Genomic DNA, 23120 nt, shown 5'->3' with positions numbered 1-23120 from the left:
CGCCTGTAATCCCAGCACTTAGGGAGGCCGAGGCGGGTGGATCACGAGGTCAGGAGTTCGAGACCAGCCTGGCTAAGATGGTGAAACCCATCTCTACTAAAAATAAGGAAAATTAGCCGGGTGTGGTGGTGGGCGCCTGTAATCCCGGCTACTCGGGAGGTTGAGGTAGGAGAATCGCTTGCACCTGGGAGGCAGAGGTTGCAGTGAGCTGAGATCACGCCACTGCACTCCAGCCTGGGCTACAGAGTGAGACTCCATCTCAAAAAAAAAAAAAAAAAAAAAAAAAACAACCTATTCAGTTAAGAAATATTTGAACACAGGCAAAGCAGTGTGCCAGATGACATTGGTGCCACATAAATGAGCATGATTACATCCCTGAAAGAGCTTCTAGTCCAGTGGTGATGTGAAAAAAATGCCTTCAGATAATTTTCAATTTAATGACACTGGAATAAATGTTTAGTAGATTTTACAAGAACTCAGTTGATTATTTGTTCCCTGCCTTAAACCTAAAAGAAAAGATGATTATTTAACATTCAGCTGAAAAACTAAATGTCCTCATCATGGTAAATACACACACACGTTTGTGTCAGACAGTCCCACTCGGTTGCCCGGGCTGGAGTGCAGTGGTTCAATCTCAGCGCGTGCGCGCGCACGCACACACACACAGAGACAATCCCACTCTTGCCCAGGCTGGAGTGCAGTGGTGCAATCTCACCGCGCACACGCGCGCGCGCACACACACACACGTTTGAGACAGTCCCCACTCTGTTGCCCTGGCTGGATTGCAGTGATATAATCTCAGCTCACTGCATTCTCCACTTCCTGGACTGAAGCATCCTCCCACTTCAGCCTCATGAATAGCTGGGACTACAGGAGTGCACCACCATGCCTGGCTTTTTGCATTTTTTTGTAGAGATGAGGTTTTGCCATGTTGTCCAGACTGGTCTCAGAACTTCTGGGCTCAAGTGGTCCGCCTGCCTTGACCTCCCAAAGTGCTGGGATTACAGCCATGAGCCACCATGCCTGACCTACATTTTGTGTGTGTGTGTAATTAGGCCCACATATGTAGTGTGTGTTGTGTGTCATTAAGCTCACATACATATGTATATATATTTTGTGTGTGTGTGGCATTAAACCCACAAACTATGCCAGAAGTAATACCTTGATAACATCCTGTTTTTCCTAGGTGTGAAGATGCCTTAAGAAAAAATAAGAGCTTAATTGGGCCGGATCAAAAGGAGTATCAAAGGGAACTGGAGAGAAACTATCATCGCCTTAAAGAGGCCCTACAGCCACTGATCAACAGAAAGATCCCTCAGTTATACAAGGCAGTATTGCCTGTCACCTGCCACAGGTATGCTTATTTTTAAATGGTTTTAGATATTCTTTCCTCCGAAACCTAACATGTTAAACTAGTATAAGTCTTTTTACAGCTCGAGCATCTGTTATCCGAAAAGCTTGGGACCAGAAGTGTTTGGGGTTTCAGATTTTGGAATATTCGTGTTACATTTACTGGTTGAGTATCCCTAATCCCAAAATCTGAAATGCTCCAGTGAGCATTTCCTTTGAGCATCATGTCAGCGCCTAAAAAGTCTCTGATATTGGAACATTTCAGAGTCTTGGATTAGGGGTATTCAACCTGTATCATCTATAGTCATTCTACAAGGTAAATAACTTGAGAATCAAAAAATTGGTACTCATATTAACCAGGACACCACACAAAGTCCTGTCATTAACTTGGAATTTTCTACAATGAAATCCTAGTTCTATTATTTAAGCAGATAATTTTTTTAGATTTCTCCTCTATATAATGAGATAGAACTTAAAGAGGTTGTTGTGGAGATTAAATGACATTACAGATGTGAAGTTCCTAGGACAGTGCCTGACATTTCACTTTATAGTACCGGAATTCTGGAAAGGACACAATAACTGCAAAAAGTAAACTTTCTTGCATTTTGAAATCAAATTTACATACAAGTATTGAAGATGGTTTCCTCTCAAAATTCCCAGTGGGGAACATACTAGTCCCCTCCACTTTTGGTTTCCCCTTCAATCTTTTTGGAAGTTTTTCCTTCTTGCTGCTTCCACTCCCCCTCTCCCAGTCATATACCCACCAGGTCAGAGATCCCAGAGAGCCAGGGTGCTGGGTCCCTGAGATAGGCCTAATCCTCATCTCAGTTCCTTCAGATCTCCATGGAAACTCCTTTCCATGGAAAGGCTGTATTCTTCCTGACCAAAATTTTGCCTTACAACATCTGAGTTTTTGCCTTCCTCTATGATCTACTTTTTGGCCAATCCTCCAAGCTTTAGTTCTTAGTATTTGTAGGCAGTTTTGAAAAACTTTTTCTTGATGAACAGTATCTAGCTTTCAAGACTGCTGTTTCCCTTCAAAGTAAGCTTTGAGATTTGAAGCCAATGTGATCTGTTTGTACTTGGCCTTTTCCTTTCCTGGAGATATTAAGCCTCACGGCTTAACCTTAATGGCACGAAGGATAAGCAAAAGAAACCAACTGATTATAGAAAATAAGTTAAGAGTATTCCAGGAGTATCGTTGCCTTCACTCTTTTTTAGAATTTAAGTTTAAAATTCTTCTTTAGCATTTGAATTTTTAATTTTGCTGGTTTATGAAATCAGGAATATTTGCAGTAGGGATCCTGGACCGATGAGAGGGGAGTCTCTAAGACCCTTTCAGGAATTTCCCTAAGTCAAAACTAATTTCATATTAATGCCAAATATTAGCCTTTTCTCACTTATTCTCTTGTGAGGGTACAGTGGAGATTTCTACAGATTGAGATGTGACATTGGAAAAGATTGACTATAGAAGCACATGTGAGAACATAGGCATTAAGCCACACTCCTACATGAGTACCACTCTCCTAAAGCTTCTTGCAAATCATTTTTAATAAGCAATGCTATTTATAATAGCATGTAGCGGGTTATTTTATAGTTAAGATGTTCTTAGTTTTAATTTCTAATATGATAAACATCCATATATAGCCCACATAAAAGATTCCTGGGGTTCTCAATAATTTTTAAGAGTGTAAAAGGGACCTGAGACAAAGTTTGAGAACAACTGGTTTAAGACTTAAAATTTAATAAAGAAACACCTGCCTTTTGCTATGTAAAAAACCCCAAATCTTTTCCTGAAATCTGTCCCATTATCCCATAAGTCCTTGTCTTGTTTATTACAATATCTGCAGCATCAGTCAGACAAACGAATACAAAAGACCAGTAAGTGGTGACTGTAATACACTTCTATAGCTAAATCTATAAGCCAAAATATATAAGGCAGAGTATGTAGGATGAGCATCCAACTTGGAAGTTAGTAAGAAATGGTGGCAAAACTTTGAGATAACTGGCAGAAAAAAGCATGTAAGACAATTAAAGGTATATGCACAAATTGTTTTCTTGTAACTATGTCCTCTCATTTTTTTCCCAGAGATTCCTTCAGCCGAATGAGCCTTCGCAAAATGGATCTCTAAACTGAATGCACTTGTTTTATTCATCTGCAAAGAGCCATGTATTCAACATCGAGTGTGAAAAGATCTATTGGAAAACAACATGGAATGGAATTCTGGAAATTATTATTTATTGAAGAATGCAGTGGCCAAGAAAATATCAAATGTAGATTGTTAACACTTGAGAATCATGGCTATGGTTTCTAATGTTCTGGTAACAAGCTATTATCTTTTAAGACATTTTAATGACTGAAAGGTACACTATACATTTACCATTATTTATACCATAGCTAACGTTAAATTTATTCACTTTAAGTTCGTTATTTTTTAATTTATATTACCATTTATAGATTCATTTTGGAACCATTTTAAATGTAGTAATGCTTATTTTAAAGGTACTATTAAATATGTGAATGTTTACACTAATTTTACCGAGTGGGACTTCAAAATTTTTATTTATTGACAATGGCAGAGAACAATTAAAGGGTTGACTCAAGAACTAGTTCCAAACCTAGCAAAATAAAAATCATAGATAGCCCCAAATTAAATAAATGAGTTTGGTAACTGTTTCAAGGTTATTTTCTATTTACATACCCAAAAAAGGAATTTAGAATTGCAGAACTTTACTTAGTCAACCTTTGTGTAAAATAATGTAAATACTGGGATAACTAATACCAGTGACAACAGCTTAACTTTGATTAAATCTTATTACACCAATGATAGTAGTATGAACTTCATGATTCTTAGCAACTAAAATTAATGATTCCTCTGTTTCAAATTAAAGCCAGCCATCAGTTTTTGATGATGTAAACCAGTCAATTAGAACCTACTTAAAGCTATCTTGTAGCACCATGAAGGTAACACAGCTGGAGTTTGAGAAATCACCTATTTTCTGATACTTGTAGAGTTTAGAAGCATATAAAAAGTAAAATTAGGTGCTTTAATTCATCTAAAATTATATGAAAAAGTCATACAGAAAAAAAATTTGAGAAGTAACATTTTAATTCTTGGCAAGTTTTTCCAAAACAATGCATAGTAATGATTTCCAGAACAGTTTAGAACAATGGTTTTTGGGTAGTAGTGCAGCTTACAGAATGGCGTCATTTATAATCCTTTTCTTCTATTGACCAGTTACATGAATCACTTAAGAACTGACCAGATCCAGGCGCGGTGGCTCACACCTGTAATCCCAACACTTTGGGAGGCCAAGGCGGGTGGATCACGAGGTCAGGAGTTCAAGACCAGCCTGGCCAAGATGGTGAAAACCCGTCTCTACTAAAAATACAGAAATTAGCCAGGCACAATGGCAGGAGCCTGTAATCCCAGCTACTTGGGAGACTGAAGCAGGAGAATCGCTTGAACCCGGGTGGCAGAGGTTGCAGTGAGCAGAGATTGAGCCACTGCACTCTAGCCTGGGCGACAGAGACTCCATCTCAAAAAAAAAAAAAATCTATCTATCTATACACACACACACACACACACACTCAAAAAAATCTATACACACACACACACATACATATATAAAAGAACTGATCAGATGGGCTGGGTGCAGTGGCTCAGGCCTATAATCCCAGCACTCTGGGAGGCAGGGGCAGGCAGATCATGAGGCCAGGAGTTCGAGAACAGCCTGGTCAATACGGCAAAACCACATCTCTACTAAAAACACAAAAATCAACCAGGTGTAGTAGCCCATGCCTGTAATCCGAACTACTTGGGTGGCTGAGGCATGAGAATCACTGGAACCTGGAAAGCGGAGGTTGCAGTGAGCCAAGATTGTGCCACTGCACTTCAGCCTGGGCAAAAGAGCAAGACTCTTAAGTCAAAAACAAAAACCAGCACTTCGGGAGCCCGAGGGAGGCACATCACAAGGTCAGGGGATTGAGACCATCCTGGCTAACACGGTCAAACCCCGTCTCTACTAAAAATACAAAAAATTAGCCGGGCGTGGTGGCAGGAGCCTGTAGTCCCAGCTACTCAGGAGGCTGAGGCAGGAGAATGGTGTGAACCCGGAAGGCGGAGCTCACGTGAGCCGAGATCTACAAATTCCTCTTATCTACATCAATTCAAAGACTGAATCACAAAAACGTTTTTCAGATGAGTCTACATTGTTAGACCAAATCTGAGTCAGAAGGGCATAATCTCAAAACTCTATTTGAGGAGCCAAATGAACAATAAGGAAAGGTAAAGAGTCAAGAATGAAAATCCCTCCCCTCCAAAAAAGTGACATTTTCCCTTCTTCTTTGGGGGTCAGTGGTGGGTATAAACATAAGGGAGAGAATAAGGAACCACTGAAGGGTCACTTCGCATTAGGTTACATTTATATAGTTTGGACAAAAACCTCAGAAATGTCAGTATCAAGGACTTCATGGTTTATATGATTATGACTTAATTATCTACAAAACCAATTTTCTGGCATCCTGCAGAACAGAGGCTTCCTCTTAAACATTCGTATGATACTGAATACTTCCTTCTTACAAACTTCATTTTTCTTAAAATGGAACTTTCCCACATCAGGAATTTGTGTTAGTTCTTAAAACTGGCTGTCTCTTGAGTATTAGAGGCCCAGTGTCTATCCTAGACCCATTCCATTCAGAACTTACGGGTAGTGCTCAAGACTGTTTAAGGATTTCCATTAGTGATTCTGAAAGGTGGGGAGAACCATGACTTTATCATCATCTCATCATCCTATGGAAGAATGTAAGATTATGTAACTGTGATTTTTTTTTTTTTTTTTTTTTTTTTTTTTTTTTTTTTTTGAGAGGGAGTCTCGCTCTGTTGCCCAGGCTGGAGTGCAGTGGTGCAATCTCGGCTCACTGCAATCTCTGCCGCCAGGGTTCATGCCATTCTCCTGCCTCAGCCTCCTGAGTAGCTGGGACTACAGGCACCCGCCACCACGCCCAGCTAATTTTTTGTATTTTTAGTAGAGACGGGGTTTCACATGTTAGCCAGGATGGTCTCGATCTCCTGACCTCGTGATCCACCAGCCTCAGCCTCCCAATGTGCTGGGATTACAGGCATGAGCCACTGCGCCCAGCCTACTGTGATTTGTTTTTAGTTGAGAAGGTACTCCTTGTTGAAATGGGGTATTATAGTGTTATCTCAATATCATTTATATAGTTAGAATCATTTCTAGGAAAAACTCTTGGTACCAAGAATGTCCCTTAACAAGTCATGAAATCATTCATCACTTACCACTTCAGTATACTAGTTTAAATGAAATTTTAACCAAGTTTTTATGTGTGCCCAAAGCATCATCTTAACTTTTCCAGTTTTGGATTCCATTAAATCATGTCTACTTTAAAGGACAATTAGATGCAACAAATTTCATTATAAACCTCTTTTAAGTATGACAGCTTGGATGGATGGACTAAGCACAATTTCTCCTCTTTGAAAAACTTCTCCTGCACTGTCAGAAAGTATTCAGTAATAAAGGTAATTATGCATGCTTATTCTCATATATATACATATATACACACATTCTCTTTAAGAAAATTCAGCTGTATTTATAAAAATATACAAGTAAAAAATTCAAATATTCATATACATAGTTAAGCAGTTTAAATTTTATTGACCTCCCAGTTTTTAAAAAAAGTTAAATTTAAGGTCACACCTCTAAGTTTGATGTACTATATACAGATCGTGCAGAATATGAGTTAAACAGATACAAATTAGTCCATGCCCAAAAAGATATACTAGGATACAGAATCATCTTCATAAATACATATAAAATTCTTGTGTAGAAGCGAACTGTCCGGGTTTTCTGAGACACTTTTCTTAGTGAATCAAGGCACAAAATGTACATACACCATTGTGAATACACACATTCTAGACTTTGTGCCTCTGACATAGCCCAAGGATTTAGCTTCATGACTCTTATAAAACTAAATGTACTGAATGAGATTCTGCTTCTTGGGTGAAAAACCACAGGAACTATAAACATCATGTAGATAATTACTCCAAAATATGGAGAATACAAATACGAGCACTTTATTTTAAAAAGCAAACACAAAAGATTGGTGTAAATCCAAGTGTTTAAATGCCTCCGTTTTGGATAATTAAGAACCGATACAAGTTTGTTCCCAGAAGCTAATGCATCACTAGTCTCTATTGAGGAAAATGAGTTCTAAAAATTAACATGGTTTTCAGTAATTCAAATTTCACTATTTATATAAAAACCTAGAGAGACCAATAATATCCAGTAGCTTCAAAAGATAAGCTAAAGATTCTTTGATGTAATCAACTTTACCAATGTTTGTGTGGGTGTGTTTAATATATACACAAGGAAAATACACTCACTCTACAATTTCTTATAAAATAGCAAGTAAGGAGTAGAAGTAGGAGATGTAGAAGGGGAAAGAGAATTCAGAAAGTCCTTCTCTTCAGTAACTTTGACTTCAGAATCATCAAAAAGCAACCACTTCCCCTCATACTCCTTTAAGCTTTGCACTACGTATGAAATTTTGTTCTCAAATCCATTAATATTAATGCCTGTTTGGTCACTGGATTCCTTGTTTCTATCACATTCATGGGTCCCATTAGTATCGTTAGTCTCAGAATTTCTATTTTCAGCAAACGCTGTACTAGCAACCTTATCAGGATTAGAGGCTTTGTTGTATAGCTCATAATCTGCTTTGCTCTTTTGTCCTCCAAGAAGTCCAACCGCTTCTACATTTTTTTTGTTCAAAACTTTACTTGGCTGTGTATTTCCACCAACTCTAATCGACACTTCTTCATCATTATAATTCTCAACCACACCCCTTGCTTCCTCCTCATTCAATGGTTCTGGCTTACCTATTTCACACATTTGGTCAACCACAAAATTTCCTTTATCTAGTTCTAAACTGTTAAGGTCAGTGACTTTAACAGAAGCAGTGTAATGCCCACTACTAATTGTAATGCCACTATGCATCACAACCGCAAATAATCCATAGCTGTCGTTAGTTGGCTTTGTGCTCCATTCTTCTAGTGACAACTTAAGAGGTGTCAATAAAGGAGTGTTGATCTTGGAAAGTCCACCACCATAACAATCAAACCTTTGGGAGGAAAAAAAGAAAAGGTTTCCTGCAGTTCCATTTTAAATTCAAAATGTTATACCCCAATCTGAAACCAAGTAAAAATCTGAATGAACCCTTAATATCCAGTGTTCATATATCAGAAAAGCAGAATCAAAACAAGACCCCAACTTTGAATAATATTTATAATATATGCAGAAACAAAAAATACTTAAATATTTAACTTCTAATATTCAGGCATTTCTGTGGAGGAAATAATTGTATTTTTTCCTTTATTTTCCTAATTTTGTGCAGTTAAGAAAATAAATGGTATTTTAAATAGACTGAACCCGAACCGAAAATGTTACATTTTGGGTTTTTTTTAGGGCAGGGTCTGTCACCCAGGCTGAGTGCAGTGGTGCAATCATGGCTCACCACAGCCTTCTGGACTCAAGTGATCCTCCCACCTCAGGCTCCTCCTCCTCAGCCTCCCGAGTAGCTGGGACTACAAGTGCCCACCACCACACCAAACTAGTTTGTGTTATTTTTTGTAGAGACAGGGTTTTGTCATGTTGCCCAGGCTGGTCTTGAACTCCCGGGTACAGGCCATCCATCTCGGCCTCCCAAAGTGCTGGGATTACAGGTGTGAGCCACCCATGCCCAGCCCATTTTAGTCATTTTTAGTGTGAAGTTTTTCTCTACCAAAATTTGGGAAAGTAAATAAAATAGCATTTTATACTATTAGCAAAGGGAAGGTCCACTGAGTAAGGGGCTATATGTTATCTTCTGACATAATCAAGTGTGAGAGAGCTACTGTGAAGCCCTCGTGGTAATTTCAAACAAGCAACTAATGTACAAAGGAGTCACATATACAATGACATTATACATGTCAGAAAAAAACAGACTATCCAAAACAATCAGCACTTTTTTCCCAAACTGTTCAAAGACTAGTTCGATTTCCTGGCTTACCTTAAAACTAGGAAGAATTTAGCCTTTCTCGCCCCTTCAAAAAAATCTTGATGTATACAAAATTTGTTCCTTGCTTTAGTCAGTTCTACTGAATTCTGCTACTAACATCTAAGAGGGAATGAATATGAAAAGATGAATAAAGAAACTGGCCAGGCATGGTAGCTCATGCCTGTAATCCCAGCACTTTGTGAGGCAAAGGCAGGTGGATTGCTTGAGTCCAGAAGTTCAAGACCAGACTGGGCAACATGGTGAAATCCCGTCTCTACTAAAAATACAAAAAATTAGCTGGGCATGGTGGCATGCACCTGTAGTCCCAGCGACTCAGGAGGCTGAGGTGGGAGAATCACCTGAGCCTGGGAGGTCAAGACTGCAGTGAGCTGAGGCTGTGCCACTACACTCCAGCCTGGACAACTGGAATGAGACCCTGTTTCCAAAAAAAAAAAAAAAAAGGAAAAGAAATCATACTTAATAGAATATGTATTCATATCAAAAGGATTTAAGTTGTTTCATTTTTACAGGGAAACTGTTAATAAGAGAACAAAACTTTACTAAAGCAATCTTTACAATCTACTTCATTTCAGTACTTTATATTCCTACTAATACAGCATTTTGAACAGCTTATCTTCTACAGCAGCTCATTTTCTTCATACAGTTCTTATTGACAATACTTACTCCAAACCACTAGCAGCAAAGCACTTCAAATGAATAGTTATAACTTCAGGCATTTTGTCAAACAAAAGACTTCGTTCAGCTTCAGTATAATGATGGCAGTTTTCACAGAAATATTTATCTTCTCCTACAATCCTTTCTACTGAAGCAAATTGTGAAATTGCCCATCTCAGAGTCTTCATTTCTGTTTTTGGCTCTGGAGAAACTAAAAAAGAGAATCCTTTCACTCACAAATACTTCTCTCAGACATTCAAAAATAAACCACAAAGTTTCATGTTCAAAATTAGCATTTAATTTCAAGTGACCGACCCATTCCTAAATAACTAGATTTTTTTTACTTTAAGAAACTACTTTCATAAGTGCATCAACAGTATACATATCTTTTAAATATATTTGATCAGCCAAAAAATATGATAGACAGCAAAAACAAAATAAGCCTAGTCTGTTTACATTTAATTGCCGACTTTCAGTATGTGACAGGTAAACCTGTCTCATGATTATTTCCTATGGTATTTCCATATTTTGTGGTATGCACTAGACACAACAGTGGCTCAATTATTGTGTTAAAAATAACCTCAGTAGGCCGGGCGCAGTGGCTCACGCCTGTAATCCCAGCACTTTGGGAGGCCAAGGAGGGTGGATCACGAGGTCAGGAGATCGAGACCATCCTGGCTAACACGGTGAAACCCTGTCTCTAATAAAAATACAAAAAATTAGCCGGGTGTGGTGGCGGGCACCTGTAGTCCCAGCTACTCAGGAGGCTGAGGCAGGAGAATGGCATGAACCCAGGAGGCGGAGCTTGCAGTGAGCCGAGATCACGCCACTGCACTCCAGCCTGGGCAACAGAGCGAGACTGTCTCAAAAAAATAAAAAAATAACCTCAGTAGCTCTGAAAGACTCAGGTTCCCAAAAGTACACTTAATAAAGCATTTCAGTTTTCCATTCTAACACACTCTATATCAAAATCAAGATGTCACAATTTCCCAAATGCTAACCATTTATAAGTGAGGCCAGATAAGCAGAAAGGTTACATTAGACACTAAAAGCTAGCTTTTTTCCCCTCCCTAATTACACCAGCTACTATTAAACTTTGTGTTGTTAAAGAATTATAAATATTCCATCATGGTCCACACAAGACTCCAATTTTGCTTACTTTCAGAACTCTCCTCTACTTTGGAAAGCTCATCTTCTTGTACTGGCACACTGATGTCTTGAAAATCTTCTCTTCTTTCTGTTAAACTTTCACATTCCAAGCAACGCGTCCTTAATACCAGCTGACCTTGAAATAATTTCTCCACTAGCTCAAAACCAATTTGTTCCTCACCTAAAATGAAAATAGGAAAACGTAAGCCTATACAGATTAGTTTCTCATTATAGTCCAAATAACCAATTTTCCATTTAAATAAAGTATATCATGAATAACAGTTTCATTTTCATAGATCAGCTTATTAGCATTATTAGATTAGAGGTACCCTATTAATGAAATTTAAGGTCCCTGTAAAGATATGAATCATATGACTATGAATTACTAACTGTCGCTAAAAGAAGTCAGTTGTAGGCCGGGCACGGTGGCTTATGCCTGTAATCCCAAGACTTTGGGAGGGTGAGGCGGGCAGATCACCTGAGGTTGGGAGTTCAAGACCAGCCTGACCAACATGGAGAAACCCTGTCTCCAGTAAAAATACAAAATTAGCCGGGCGTGGTGGCGCATGCCTGTAATCACAGCTACTCGGGAGGCTGAGGCAGGAGAATTGCTTGAACCCGGCAGGTGGAGGTTGCAGTGAGCCAAGATCACACCATTGCACTCTAGTCTGGGCAACAAGAGCAAAACTCTGTCTCCAAAAAAATTTAAAAAATTAAATTAAATTTAAAAAAAAGTCAGTTGTATTGTAACTCCCTTCCTACAGACACTTCCCCACAGAATAAACCCAGAATAAGGATGACATTTCCGGTAAAACTATTCACCATATCAATATTACACATTTTCCCTGATATCTGTAGATCTGGACAAAACTAGGTAAAAATCTAGTTCAAGTATGGTGTAACTTACAGTTAGGCACCACCTACCAACGTTTCAATTATTTAACAACGGACCGCATATGACAGTAGTCTATGATTTTTACTGTACCTATGTTTACACATCTATGCTTAGATGTGTCTTAGATACACAAATACCATTGTACTAGTTGCCTACGGTATTCAGTAGTTACATGCTGTACAAGTTTGTTGCCCAGGAGCAATAGGCCATGCAAAGCTTGCCTGTAGCCTGTAATAAATTCATAAACTTTCTTAAAACATTATGAGACTTTTTTGATTTTTTTTTTGGCTCATCAGCTATCATTAGTGTATTTTGTGTGTGGCCCAAGACACTTCTTCCAGTGTGGCCCAAGGAAGCCAAAAGATTAGATATCCTGGTCTATACCATATAGGCTAGTTGTGTAGTACGCTCTAGCATCTAGTTGTGTAAGTACACTGTGATATTCGCACAATGAAACAGCACATTTCTCAGAACATATCCCTGTTGTTAAGAAACACATGACTGTACTTAGTCTCTACTTTAAGAATTTCACTAAATGCAATGTCCTTCATCAGTTTGTCAAACACTGCATAAAGGGAAATGTACTCTTAAATGTACATTAAAATATACTGAACTTCCCTACTTTATTCGTATTTTTTTTTTTTTGAGACAGTCTTGCCCTGTCGCCCCAGGCTGGTGTGCAGTGGCATAATCTTGGCTCACTGCAACCTCCACCTCTTGGGTTCAGGCGATTCTCCTGCCTCAGCCTCCCGAGTAGCTGGGACTACAGGCGTGCGCCACCATGCCTGGCTAATTTTTGCATTTTTAGTAGAGACGGGGTTTCACCATGTTGACCAGGCTGGTCTTGAACTCCTGACCTCAGGTGAGCTGCCCACCTTGGCCTCCCAAAGTACTGGGATTGTAGGTGCGAGCTAACACACCTGGCTGAACTTCCCTACTTTATAAGCTATAAGTTAAAATTACTTTAATGACATTACACACACACACACACACACACACACACACACACACACGTAATACAATATATACATACACACTAAGCATAGCACTTAAAACACCGTAGTTCACATTCAGTGTTAAATTTCCTTCTCTTGAAACAATTTTAGCCAGAGATTATATTGTACATGTATCTAGGAAGAGAAAATTCTAATTCTGTAGCTGCTAATGCTTCTACCTATCAAAGTCTAAGAATTATACTAACCTTTGTTTATGGGTTTAACTTCATTAACATTTACAGGTGTAACAGTATTTCCTGGAGATTCAAGTCCACAAGCATTAGTTGTGTTATCACTTTCACACTTCCCCAAGTCCTCTTCAGGATCATATTCATTTTCTTTAGATTGTCCTTTGGCTCCTTGGTTTGTTGTTATTTTTCCCAGACTACAGAATTTAGAAAGAATGCTGGGTTGCTTAGTTGCAGACTTTAACCAATTTATTTTAACTCTTGATTTCTTTTGTGAGGGTCTTGGACTCTCATTTTCAGAAACATACTTAGGAATTATTTTAGGAGGACTCTCTAATGTATCACTTGTAGCTTTTCTTTTTGATCTAGTTTGTCTCTGGTTCTCTTCCAATGACTGGTGTTCCTTGGATACTTTAACTTTTTTCTTCATGTTACCAAATTCAGTGTCACTTTTTCTTTTCCCATTTCCTTTTGGGAGTTTTTCTTTAAAGTCTTCAGAATGCCTCATACTGTCCATCTCCATGCTGTTAATACCACTCATTTCCTCTTTCGGATGAGGTATTTCTTCTACCTTGGTAGGCAATTCTGCCAGATTTTTTACTTCTTCTTTTTTTAGGAGTTGGCATGTTTCTTGAATGTTTCCCAAAATACACTGTAATACTTCCTGTGCATCATGCTGTAGATATCCTTCATACATAGGGTTGAGTTCCCTATAAATAAAAATTTCCATTTCATCTATTCTAGTTTTGAAGATACAGTACATAAAGTCTATATAGAAATTAATTCATGTAAGGAAAATCATAAATTATTTCATTTGTTAAATGTCAAGACATTTATTCAGCACTAATTTGGAATTTCTTACCTGTAACTAAAAGTAAGAGTAAATTGTACCCTATTTTCATTATACTTTGATCCTCTTCTAAATATATTAATAATACTTAGATAATGCTTACCATATACCAGGTTTTAGTCAAAATGTTTTTTATCTTCTATGTATACATTATCTTCACAATAACCCTATGAGGTACTATTATCACCACTACTGACAGATATAGGCACTAAGGCACAGAGGTTAAATAACTTGCCCAAGGTCACAGACTACTTAGGATGAAAAGCCAGTATTCAAACCCGCTCTTAGCCATCACGCTACAATGGCATTTTTTATTTATTTTTATTTTTTCGGAGACAAGGGTCTTGATCTGTTGCCCAGGCTGGACTGCAGTGGCGAATCTTGGCTCACTGCAACCTCCGCCTCCCGGGTTCAAGCGATTCTCCTGCCTCAGTCTCCCGAGTAGCTGGGACTACAGGTGTGAACCACCACGCCCAGCTAATTTTTGTATTTTTTGTATTTTTAGTAGGGGCTGGGTTTCACCATGTTGGCCACACTGGTCTTGAACTCCTGACCTCAAATGACCCACCTACCTCGGCCTCCCAAAGTGCTGGGATTACAGGTGTGAGCTGTGACCAGCCTACAATACCTTTTAACTAAGGTATAGCAATATATTGCACCTAGTTCTATTTTTAAACTAAACGCTTAAGTGATTGTTTTCAAGACTTGCCCTATAATTTTATTTGAATAAAGCTATTTTATACGTAAAGTTTCATTTTTAAGAAAATACCAAAAAGCGATCTAATCCAGTTAGCCAACAGTTCTCCTCTAATCACATATAAAAATAGAATATTTGGAATTTATAGTTCTTATACGTATTTTGAATATAGTCCTATAATTCCTAATGTGAAATCCTTAGGACCACGCATTTAGAAATTCAGACATTTTCAGATTAAATGATAATATGGCATATAATATTTATCACCGACTTGATATGGGAGTACTCTATAATTAAACACATTACTACTTCTATAGAAAGATGTATGAATATTCACGTTAGAGATAAATATGAATGACTATAAAAAGCCTCATATAATATATTCAGATCTAACGAATTTAGCACCAAATTTATGAAAAAAATTTCCAGTATTCAGAGCCTCTGGGATAAAAAGGACTGTGGACCTAGAGTTTCTACTTTCCTTGCCCTTTATTCCTGTTTCTTCACATATCATTCTCCTCCAAGGATATAAACAAGTAGCTAAATTGAAACCCTAAAATTATATTGTAGGCTATACCTGAGTGTGTTAAGCAGTCGCCTTGGCTGAGTGGCAAGTTCATCAGTGTATTTCTCTGGATTTAAGAGAAAACTAGCCTGGAGCTGTTCAACCGAAATGATTAAGGACTGTAAACTGCATATCAATTCATAACTTGCCAAAGAATCTTCTTTGCAATTTCCCTGTCAAGAAAGAAACACACAAACCAATAATTTTATGAACAAATTAAGTACCTTCCCCCTTTGTCTTACTTAAGAATACTAGGTTTTCTAAGTTGCATAATAGCACTAATTTTAAGGGATGTACAAATAAGCCTTATTTTTTATTTTTTTATTTTGAGACAGGGTCTCTGTCACCCAGACTGGAGTGCAGTGGCTTGAGGCGGCTCACTGGAGCCTCAACCTCCTGGGCTCAAGCAATCCTCCACCTCAGCCCCCAATTAGCTGGAACTACAGGCTCACACCACCACGCCCTACTAGTTTTTGTATTTTTAGTAAAGACAAGTCTTGCCATGTTACCCAGGCTGGTCTCAAACTCTTGCGCTCAAGCAATCCACCACCCACCTTGACCTCCCAAATTGCTGGGATTACACGCATGAGCCACCACGCCTGGTCTTTTTTGTAATTTTAAGAGGAATTTTGAATTGCTATTTATGTGAATTACAATGTATTTAAATTTTAACTCAATTTGAAAACACAATGGGTAAGTTGTACATGGGTATGACATATTGTGATTATAGTATACAATAATGTATAGTATACAAGTAACAGAAGTTTGATACACAGATTACAGAAGCAAACACTGTAAAAGGGAATTATCTAGTTAGCTACCTTGAAAGAATGAAAAATAATTGCCTGACAATAGCTCGTTAACAGAGAAATAATCTTTTGTCATCCACCCCCCCATCCTCTTCATTTCCAGGCAAATAAATTTCCATTAATTTACTTTTGCTTTTTACATTATTTTCTGTTCTTTATTTTTCTTACCTTGTCTTTTTGATTGGCTTCATCCTTTAGAGCTTCTTTCTTCCTTGAAATAATATTAAATAAGTGCTTTACTCCAGATTTAAAACCAGGACAAAAATATAATACCTATAAAAAGTGAGACTGTCTAAGTGTTTACTGAACAAACAGTATACGTAAAATCATTAAAACATCATGCTTTCTATAGAGCACTTTTAATGTGTATTACCTAAAATTCTGAGATTAAGTTTTGTGTCAAAATTTGTTCTCCACCTCATCAGTAGTAGCCCAGTGTCTTCCCTCATTAGCACAAAGCACTGCACCTGGGCAGACATTGCTAAGACTTTAAGGTTACAAGAACACACAACACAACACCAACGTTACTTCCAAGGGATAAGATACATATCACTGTAGCACCAGGAATCAGAGAAAGAAATGAAAGGTTTGACCTTCCACTTAAGGTCTACTCAATTTTGCTATCCCACCTTTATTTAGTCTATCACTTTCTCTTACCCCAAAGGAAGTTTAATAAATTATTTTAGCCTATTCTGGTTTATTTACAATCAAAGGCAAAGACAGTATGGACATTAAAGTCCTCCAATAACTCAGAAACATTAAATGTTCCATCATTCTTTGCCTACCAAAGCTTTATTATATAGCAAAATTGTCAATTTACCTGAAGTATACTATTAAGATAGCAAGTATTGCCGAGATTATTCAGTCCCACAAATGGTAACAAGTTTTCTCTCTTCTCACAGTTTATAGGTGAAGACTGTGCAGCAGGAACAACTTGATCACTATGAAATATAGAAGGGAGAACAATAATCAAGTAGTTATCTTAAAGAAACAAGGTGAAAATATTACTTCTGTGGATTTAGTCTTTTCCCGAAAGTTGTATAATCTGAAAAGTATGTGAATCTTGTTCAGATGACATTTTAAGAAATACAGGCTCAGGCCGGGCGCGGTGGCTCACGCCTGTAATCCCAGCACTTTGGGAGGCCGAGGCGGGCGGATCACGAGGTCAGGAGATCGAGACCATCCTGGCTAACACGGTGAAACCCCGTCTCTACTAAAAAATACAAAAAAAAATTAGCCGGGCGTGGTGGCGGGTGCCTGTAGTCCCAGCTACTAGGGAGGCTGAGGCAGAATGGCATGAACCCGGGAGGTGGAGCTTGCAGTGAGCCAAGACTGTGCCACTGCACTCCAGCCTGGGCGACAGAGCGAGACTCCTTCTCAAAAAAAAAAAAAAAGAAATACAGGCTCAAAAATTGCTATATGCCCAGAATAAATGTTTCAAAAGCATTTAAAAACATTATTACAAGTAACAGGGCCGGGCGCGGTGGCTCAAGCCTGTAATCCCAGCACTTTGGGAGGCCGAGGCGGGTGGATCACGAGGTCAGGAGATCGAGACCATCCTGGCTAACACGGTGAAACCCCGTCTCTACTAAAAATTACAAAAAAATGAGCCGGGCGTGTTGGTGGGCGCCTGTGGTCCCAGCTACTCGGGAGGCTGAGGCAGGAGAATGGCGTGAATCCAGGAGGTGGAGGTTGCGGTAAGCCGAGATCGCGCCACCGCACTCCAGCCTGGGGGACAGAGAAAGACTCCGTCTCAAAAAAAAAAAAAAAAAAAAAAAAAAAAAAAAACAAGTAACAAGCCACAGAACAATTCCCTTAAAAGGATGTTAATCCTATTTTACAGAGTAGAAAATTGAGGAACTGAGAGACTGTGATTTGTTTCATCTACTTTGACATTTTAATCAAGTAGTTTAACTGAACAGAAACCTGGGAGTAAACTAACCATGACAATAATTGGGAGAGGCTGCACTAAGTAAGATTCTGTTAATAAAAATTCAGAGGAAAGAAAGTCTATGAAGAGAATTATGTATGACTTCCTGCTAGTAAAAAAAAAAAAAAATATGTAGCTATCCCTCACTTAAAAATAAAACGTTCAGGTGGGTGTGGTGGCACTGACATGTAATTCCAGCTACTTGGGAGGACTGCTTGAGCCCAGGAGTTCAAGACCAGCCTGGGCAACACAAGGAGACCCCATCTCAAAAAACAAATGCTTCTCAAGTTTACTATTCTTTTACTTCTTTAACAACAACAACAAAAAACCACTAGGTCCTCCCAGTATTTTCATTTATTTTACGATTGCTAGCTATTATTACTCTAGCACCTCAAAGTATTCAGAAGTATGAATGCTGATAAACAAAAGGTTCACTCTCACACAATCTCAACTGGTTATTGATAGCTATTAGGAAATTAATATATGGGACCAAATCCACCTTAGTCACCCAGCAGAGTGCCTATATGTTAAACAGGGAAGTAGTACAGACTCCAGCTAGAGCTGCTGGTGGTGGAATAAAGTATTCCACTTTGTTCTGATTTATTTTCTGTAGCTAAATAATTTATTTGCATCAAAAGCATTACTTATTTTTGTTTATTTTTATAACTTGCAATCGTATGCCTCCAACAGGTATGACTAGTTACATGACTACAGAGTTTAAAATGTCTTATAACTGTCAAGTCTTCTGAACCAAACAAATATATATATATAAAACCTTTTACCCCTACACAAATGTTTCACACTACAAATAATCAAATTTAAACTCAGAAAGACAATTTTAGTCAATAAATGTTTCTCCAAGTTAGTCTAAAAGGCTGAGCACAGTGTTCATGAGTTAAACATTATGGATGTGATTCCTACCGGGAACCACCAGTTTTGCTGTTCCTACTATAAACTGCTAGATTTGACTAAGAAGTACACTGAAGTGTACTTTTTTGTGCCGCTATAGACTATCAAGCCAGACTGGAGGTGTCAACCAAGTTCACTGCTGCTTCACTGTAGAATTTTTAAAGTATACAGAAATGTAAGATACATACATTTCAGATGCTCTATATTCAGAAGCTTTTTCTTCATTTTCTTGAGAATCTGTGAAATCCAAAGCTCTCTTAGTTTCCTTTTTCTGAAAAAACTTTAAGGAAAGTCTGTTTTTCTTTGATGGGCTACCTCTTGAAAGTCCATTACTTTCACTAGGTATGACACCAGGCATTTTTTTCTTCAAATCCCAAGGAGTGTCAAGAGTTAATTTATAGAGGAAAGCTGTAATCACCAATTATATCTGTTAATCACAGAGAAAGTTTCATTAGTTTTTGGTTATCAGTTTTAGGCAACAAAATCATCAATTCTGAAAACAAATTTACCAAGGGAATGGTACAAATTAGAAACTAATATTTGAAAACCTAATGCCTGCCAATAAGCACTCAATATTTATTGCTTAAATGAAGAAGCATACCACACTATTCTTAAAGAACAAAAAACAGAAGCTACTGAATTTTTAAAATCAGCCTGCTATGGATTAAGGGTCGCATTACAAAATATCCTATTTAGTAGACCTACAGTAAAATAGTATAAGTAGTAACGAGTTAATATTTCAAGGGCCGGCCGCTCACGCCTGTAATCCCAGCACTTTGGGAGGCCGAGGCAGGTGGATCACGAGGTCAGGAGTTCGAGACCAGCCTGACCAACATGGTGAAACCCCATCTCTACTAAAAATACAAAAATTAGCCGGGCCTGTTGGCGGGCGCCTGTAATCTCAGCTACTCAGGAGGCTGAGACAGGAGAATCCCTTGAACCCGGGAGGCGGAGGTTGCAGTGAGCCGAGATCAAGATCGTGCCATTGCACTCCAGCCTGGGCCATAGAGCAAGACTCCGTCTCAAAAAAAAAAAAAAAATTTCATTATAATGATTCATTCAGAAAATATTGACTGAGCACTACCACCTCTAATTCTCAAGTACAAGGTAGGAAAGGATGAATGGAAAATCAAAGTAGTGCTGGACGATGAGTCCTCTCTTCCAATGCCTTTTCTAGTTATTAACATGAATACATGAAAATAAAGTATCTAAAAAGCTTATTAAAGTATAATTTGCATTCAAGGCATAGAGATGTGTTAAGTTATACCTAAAACCGTAAGTGAAAGATAATAAAACACTAGCAAAGTTGAGACCGTGATACAAAAAACTGTCCGATGCACTTTGTGTAAATCCAATTCTTAATGCACTAGAAACCACAATACTCGTTTTCCAAACTTTTTAAAAAACTTTGGATTTTAAAAATAGTGCTTTGAGTAGGAAAAAAAGATGATTTGGTTTGCCATTTGCAACTTTCCCACCCTGTTTTAAAGTAAAACTTTCACATGAAAAAAATATGGCAACATTTGTAGGAGTTAATATTTTCTACATCAGTCCTATTTTTCAGGACATGTGAGGAAAAATTATCTGACTAGAGTATTACCATAAAATTACTTAAAGCCCAAAACTTCAGCAACGAGTTTCAAATTTAAAATGCAGAGTAATAAAATGAACTACACAAGACTCACTCAAATTCCATCCTTAATAAGCATTTCACGTGGCTGACACTGATCTAGGAATTCACACTGAACTCAGCACTGAAACCATTTTTGAGACCCAAGTCAGGAAGAACTGGAAAGCTGATCAATCTCCCCATTCTGTCTCCAACTTCGCTTACTCTCCTGTCCACCTAATGCTTCTGAGGAAGCGCTGTCTTCTGAAGGATAAACCAACCTGCGCTAAATTCTCAGGGATCGCCAAGCATTAATGATTCTGATAAAAAGTTTTTCTCGAGAGCCAATTTAATGGATGACAGAAACTGGATCTCAAACCGACAGAGTAATCAGACTTCATAGAAGGGAAGAATTGATTAGGCAGGTGAAATAGCAGATCGTCAGCTTAATCAACAAACCAAACCTCCTAGCCCCTCAAAGCAAAGCTCACACCGAGAATGACACATTTTGCCAGGTGCAGTATCCTCCTTGCTATTTCTTGCTCCTGGCTTTCCTTATAACTGGGGGGCTGTTACATCCAAAATATTTCTCCTGTAACTAAATCAACTTTCGCAGAAAGCACGACGAATCGACCATTATCTGTTGACAGCGTGAACACTCAGTCCCGACAGTTTTAAATTCTTTGTAAGATGACACGACTCGATTCCGATTTTTCAAGAAAAATCTACAAGGACATCTTCGCCAAGGTTTAAGACACGCGGCGTTCTAAACACTTCTTGAAAAAGTGTAAGCGAAGAAAATGCGCGGTAAAATTTCGCAATTACCGACACAGGGCAACCTGCGTGGAAACGTTTCTTTCTCCCCATCCTTCACCGCTCTCGGGAACGCAAAGAAAGCTGGAAGGACGAGCAGCGAGCGACCGGGCAGCCCGGTCGGGGGAGGCTGGCGGCAGCGTCCTCGGCCCACACCCCCGCGCCGGGCGCCCTCGCCGCGGAGTTGGCCTATTTACGCCCAGCCCGCACCTGCCTTCTCGCGTCCCGGCGGCGGCAAGACAGGCGCCACGCCCGAGGCACACACGGCTCCCGCTGGCAGCTCGACCAGGGTGCGAGGCCAACACGGTCCCGGGGTCTCCCCAGCAGCTCCTCTCCCGCGCCGGCCGAACTTGCCCCCGCGCCCGGGCGCCGGCCCCTCCTCCCAGGCCCTCCTTACCTGGTCATGGCCCAAAGCGAGGTCCCCGGCGGTGACGCCGGCAAGTCCAACCCGAATGAGTGTGGGTGCGACAAGTGAGTCCCTGCCCCGAGCCCGCCGGGTCCCCGGCCCCAGGACAATTTGGTCGGATAGCCCTCCCCGCGGGGGAGTGACCATCCGCTCCCAAGAGCGGGAACCCCGACCGCCGCTCGCTCCCGCCTTGCACCGATACCAACTACATCCCGGGAGCGGCGCCCATCTGCGCCCGCCCCGGGGTAGCCAGGAGCGCAACAAGCAGCTGCCCCGCTTGCCGAGCGGCTGAACCGCTAGGGTCTTTAGTACCCCGCCACCGAGGGGAACTTGGCGCGTTTTCCTCAGTCTCAGGACCCCCGTGTTTTAGCCTCCGCCCGCGCCAGCGCTGCGATTGAACGTGGCGTCCTTTGAAATTGCCGGTTCCAGTCTCCACGCTGCAGAGACACGAAAGGCAGGAGCCGTCTCGCGACGGCTACTCGCCCCTGGCACGCACGGGTTCCGGAGCCAGCTGGGACTGTAGTTCCCCAAGAGCCTAACGGGTTCCACAGTTTCAAACAACGCAGGCACAGAGCCGGGCAGCTCGTGCGGGTCCTCGCTGAGGGCGCGCGCGAGGTGCTAGCGGCCTGGCTGGCGGGCTCGAGCCTCACACCCTTTTTTTAACCATTCGTGCGCGCGAGTTGAGGGAAAAGCGTACGGGTCGGGAGACGGGACAGAGAGCAAACGGGATGGGCCACCGCCTCCAGAAGGAGCCCAAATTCACCAATCCATGATGAACAATCCCCAAAACCGCGCCTCCCACCGCCCGGGGGAAGCCAATCAGAAGTACCTAGACCAAAGCCAATTAAATGGGCGGGAGCAGGAAGCCCATCTAATAGCAAAAAAGAAGAAAGGTGGGCTCCAGCCAATCATTGTTCGACATACGGAGTGTTCCTCAGGCGCAGTGCCCCTCCTTCCGCTCTCATTGGCGCTCGAGTGCGCGCTTTCGCTGCCGACTGTTAAAATCTTGTTTGGCGTTTTGTTAATCCTCGACGGTGGGACGCCGCGGAGGGTGCGGCTTCCGGAGCGAGGCCCTCGCGGCAAGCCCCGCCTCCTTTCGTGCGTACGCGCCGGGGCGGGGTTACCAGTAGAGGAGCTTCGGAAAATGGCTGCCCGGTTGGATGCCGCGGCGCTCGGGCTTTCAGTTCGGAATCGCGGCCACGCTAGGCCTAGGGCCATCCAATG

The 23120-nt window shown here is 40.2% G+C and overlaps 2 protein-coding genes across 9 annotated transcripts in view; one reads left to right on the top strand and one right to left on the bottom strand.

Annotated features, from left to right (window-relative positions):
- Window positions 1–4175, top strand: part of DOCK7 (dedicator of cytokinesis 7) — a 234757-nt gene extending 230582 nt beyond the window's left edge. For 6 of the 7 annotated variants that reach the window (XM_030812931.1, XM_030812929.1, XM_030812928.1 and 3 more), the window contains 2 exons: window positions 1187–1354; window positions 3440–4175. In XM_030812931.1, coding sequence (XP_030668791.1) covers window positions 1187–1354; window positions 3440–3482 — 211 coding nt within the window. In that variant the 3' untranslated portion in view covers window positions 3483–4175. The remainder of the gene's footprint in view (window positions 1–1186; window positions 1355–3439) is intronic. The other variant, XM_030812930.1, reaches the window with a different exon arrangement.
- Window positions 4176–6939: 2764 nt separating this feature from the next.
- Window positions 6940–22633, bottom strand: USP1 (ubiquitin specific peptidase 1). 2 transcript variants are annotated; one of them, XM_030812926.1, is made up of 9 exons: window positions 21888–22633; window positions 19257–19495; window positions 17050–17170; window positions 16398–16502; window positions 15433–15593; window positions 13327–14018; window positions 11241–11411; window positions 10091–10292; window positions 6940–8491 (listed from the first exon to the last, which is right to left on the bottom strand). In XM_030812926.1, exons 2-9 carry the CDS (start codon window positions 19424–19426, stop codon window positions 7756–7758), a joined length of 2358 nt encoding a protein of 785 aa, XP_030668786.1. In that variant the 5' UTR covers window positions 19427–19495; window positions 21888–22633; the 3' UTR covers window positions 6940–7755. The 2 variants fall into 2 exon arrangements, with proteins under 2 accessions (XP_030668786.1, XP_003265213.1); XM_003265165.3 differs by lacking the exon at window positions 21888–22633 and having other exon boundaries at window positions 19257–19574.
- Between the last annotated feature and the right edge of the window lie 487 nt (window positions 22634–23120).

This window comes from Nomascus leucogenys, chromosome 5, assembly GCF_006542625.1.
Source record: "Nomascus leucogenys isolate Asia chromosome 5, Asia_NLE_v1, whole genome shotgun sequence".
NCBI classification, from domain to species: Eukaryota; Metazoa; Chordata; class Mammalia; order Primates; family Hylobatidae; genus Nomascus; species Nomascus leucogenys.
The sequence above is the reverse complement of the archived record's forward strand: the minus strand, read 5'-3'. Positions and strand labels throughout refer to the sequence as shown.